Source organism: Morone saxatilis, unplaced genomic scaffold (assembly GCF_004916995.1).
Source record: "Morone saxatilis isolate NCDOM2014 unplaced genomic scaffold, NCSU_SB_2.0 Contig3, whole genome shotgun sequence".
In the NCBI taxonomy this organism is placed as follows: Eukaryota; Metazoa; Chordata; class Actinopteri; family Moronidae; genus Morone; species Morone saxatilis.
In genome coordinates this window covers 7,781,035-7,784,581 of record NW_023339873.1, presented here as the reverse complement: position 1 = coordinate 7,784,581, position 3,547 = coordinate 7,781,035, and the positions used below count along the sequence as shown (strand labels likewise).

General features: G+C 39.0%; 1 protein-coding gene across 2 annotated transcripts in view; it reads right to left on the bottom strand.

Moving 5' to 3' along the window:
- The window catches only part of tspan37 (tetraspanin 37), a 4,454-nt gene extending 1,838 nt beyond the window's left edge, over nucleotides 1-2,616 (bottom strand). Inside the window, exons 1-6 of one of the 2 annotated variants that reach the window (XM_035673881.1) lie at nucleotides 2,236-2,616; nucleotides 1,151-1,342; nucleotides 997-1,071; nucleotides 780-878; nucleotides 318-440; nucleotides 142-225 (exon numbers count right to left, since the gene is read on the bottom strand). In XM_035673881.1, coding sequence (XP_035529774.1) covers nucleotides 142-225; nucleotides 318-440; nucleotides 780-878; nucleotides 997-1,071; nucleotides 1,151-1,342; nucleotides 2,236-2,298 — 636 coding nt within the window. In that variant the 5' untranslated portion in view covers nucleotides 2,299-2,616. Of the gene's footprint in view, nucleotides 1-141; nucleotides 226-317; nucleotides 471-779; nucleotides 879-996; nucleotides 1,072-1,150; nucleotides 1,343-2,235 lie in introns of both variants that reach the window. The other variant, XM_035673880.1, reaches the window with a different exon arrangement.
- Nucleotides 2,617-3,547: the final 931 nt, after the last annotated feature.

Here is a 3,547-nt window from a genome sequence, read left to right as displayed (position 1 = left end):
CCCTCAGAAAAACTAAAGCTAAAAGGGGAGTCAATGTTGGACTTAAATTCACTGGGTGGTCAGAAACATGACAAATAAATGCTAATGTTGCCCTGTTATGCTGGATGTGTAAATCTGAAAATGTTATGCAGTCTAGCGCACCTCCACCCCAAAAACCACTGGGGCGCCCCAGAAGATAAAGCTCAGCACAAACTGCAAGGCCATCTCCAGCTTCACCTGGCAGCCCTGAAAGAGAGAGACGTTCAAAATAAAGACAGAGAAACAGAGGGGATCTGATTAAACATCCACTCTGGAGCTTTTTTGATGCACATGTCTACCTGTGTGTAAAGCTGCCATGGTTGGTCCACAGTGCCATTGCAGGAAGGGAAAGTAGAGTTGCAGCAGCTGGACGGAACCAAGAGTCCTCCGGTATGGTTAAACCAGGAGGTTTTCAGCCAATCCTTGTAGTCATGGACACCACAACACTGTAACTAAGAGGAATCCAACAACAAGATACCCTATCACTATCTTATCAGAATAAAATCAAACCAAAATAGGTCTTCAGTTTGAAGCGCAACAGACATGATTTTGGTTTTGTTTTTCTCCTGAGCATGATTTCAGGCCTGAGGTTTGCATTCTTAGGAGATGATGTGGAGCAAATGGGGCCAACTCAGCTTGAATACTCGTATTCATGTCCCTGCTATTGTTTTACACATTTTGTGTACCAGATATGAACATGCTTGGGGTATGTGGATGTCTATATGACCAATATCACATGACTTATATGACTGAACACACACCTCTTCTTGTGTAGCATCAACAGCTCGAGAGTTGGGGTCCTGGCTGCTGCCTGTGTATCCCTGAAACACTCTACTGAGAGGAGCTATCTCTGAATGCAGCTGAACAAAAAGGAAGTACACACAAGGTCGTTAATGCACAATTTTATATAATAATCTGCAGTGTCATGAAAACACAAAAACTGCCCAGTGCACATTTATTTTTGTGTAACTTGCATACCTCTGTAGAGTGAAAATAGGCCAACGCTGAAGCCGTACTCTCCAGACAAATGACCAAAACTAGCAGATAAACAAACTGGAGAAGAAAACACTTTATTATGTACAGTCCAAACAACGATGCACTTATAGATACCCCCCCACACACACAACCTTACCAATCCCTGCTGAAAGGTGGAATCCCTGAGGCTCAGCTTAGAGCCGAGGCCACCGGTGACCACTAGGAACACAGCGCTGGCGAGAGCGAAGATAGCGGGCAGGGTAATGTAGGCGTGAGTAAAAAATAAGCTCCTCTGTCTGTAGTTCATCAGCAGGTAGACTCCACTGAGGCCCACCACCAACCCCAGCACCTACACAACAGACAGTGTGAGTGTCTCGTCTGAACTCAATAAGACAAGGAACATATTAAGACAGGATATAGCTGCATGAGCAAAACATCTCCTGACTTCAGCTTCCCATTACCAGTATCAATCTTACAATCTAAGTCGTAAAACTATTCCTTCCTAAAAACTGTTTATTCCGTTCAATTAATTCTAAATGTTTGGTGTTTGTTTGCAAGTTGTTATAGCCGATCATGCTTTCAGGACAATATTTGAAGCCTCTTTCCCTTTTTTGTGTGTGCATATAATGAGAAACCAACCAATTAAAGGGAGATTGCCAACAGAATATGTTTTCAATGTTTTCAGTGTTTTTTAGTGGTTAAACTGAGGGTCAAGCAGTCATTGGCATGAGAGGGTTAGTCTCTCCTACTGTCCTTAACCTGTGTGCCCTTTTATTTATTTTATGTTACTGACCCTTTCCAAAAACTCAAAGAACATGCCTTAAACTGAACTGCATGACAAAAAGAGTGAAACACAAAAAACAAACATATCCCAGTAAAGTAGGCTAAAAAAACAACAATATAGTTCATTATTCAAATCAAATTAGGTCGTTAAATTCATCTTCATCTTCAGGTGTGCGCAGTGTTTATGTTTATGTTCCTGTCACGCGCTCACATCCACTCTTGTGTCACATGACATGTGTCACATGAGGCTCAAAAATACATGTATATTATAGAGGGAAATATATTTGTAGACAACATTAGGGGTGTATTCTTGTAGCTCTGTTCTATTGTTTTAAACATAAATAATATATTAATATAATGAGAACTGGCATAGATGGTAACTTCATGATGTTTAGTGGCAGAATACAAACACAGTGCAAAATGCAGACAGTACAGCAACACTGATAAAGTTTTACATACCCACAGAAGTTGAGAGACCAGCTGAAGTATTGTTTTCAAAGCGTTTCTACTCCGATCACTCATTTTAAGAGCTGCCAGGAACGAGCGCGCAGTAATCGCCGCAACCTACAAGTGCGCAAACATGAATATGGCGCAATCACAACTGAACCATGACACCTTTTTTTTTAAATAAAGAAAATACAATCTGTTTTTTGTAGAGCGCTGCAGACTAGTGCGTCTTTCCTTCCGCGATGGCCAAAAGATCAACTTCCCCAATAAAGAACGCGGAAACATCTCTGGTTTGGCAACGCAACAGCTTTGTTTTAGAGGAATTAAGTGGTTGGAAGTGGACTCAGCACTGTTGTGGTCTCTGAGATAGAGGAGTGGACGCTGCACAAGAAATGATGTGCAGTGACGCTTCATATTATACAAATGGACTTAAACGTTCACCTGTGTCGACAGTAATTACACTTTCAATGCTTGTTTGCAAAATCAAAATCGGATCAATGCTGCCCTCTTGTGAATTTAAGCGAAATAACTGCAAAAGGAGAGTTTTTATTACAGATCTGGAGAGGTTTGGAAGGAAAAGCCTGGGCCTATTCATTTCCTTTACTTTAAAAACCTCCAGTAAAAAGTTTGTATGTATTGTTGACCAAAGCAGAATGACCCCAGTCAGTCAATATTATATATATCATTTTAATATTAATATTATCTATAAATATTATGACACCTATCATAAGACATAACTACAACTGTTAAAAAAATGCAGTAGAGTAAAATAAAGTAATAATAATAATGACAATAATAATATAATGAATAAATAAATATTCCAGTGAAATATAGCGAGAATAGAAATACTCAATTATTTTTAATATTAAATGGCATAGATAGATAATACATTTGAATAAATTGCTATCTTTTTTATATATTCTGCAATATATTATTCATGAAAAATGCTCGCTTTCTTGTTCCTATAAAGCATTTTTGAGCACTCATGTACAATTACACCTTGTCACCTTCAGTGATATTTGTCAGTATAGGTCAATTCTGCTTTTTTGTATAAGAGATGTGAAGATGTTTAATAATATGCTTATTATTGTGTATTTGTAATGTCTACTCTTTTTATTATTCAGATCTTATTCACTTCATTGTCTACTTGATTTGACAGTTTCACGTTGGAACTGCCATGAAGTCTAATAATTTCCGCTGACTCCATGCGATCAATACTGACACACGTGACAAAAAAAACTTGTCAGCTCTGTGTTCAGTGGTCTGTGTCAGAGTCTCTTCCTCTTCAGCAGCTGCAGTCGGTTCCTGCTGTAACAGCTCAGTG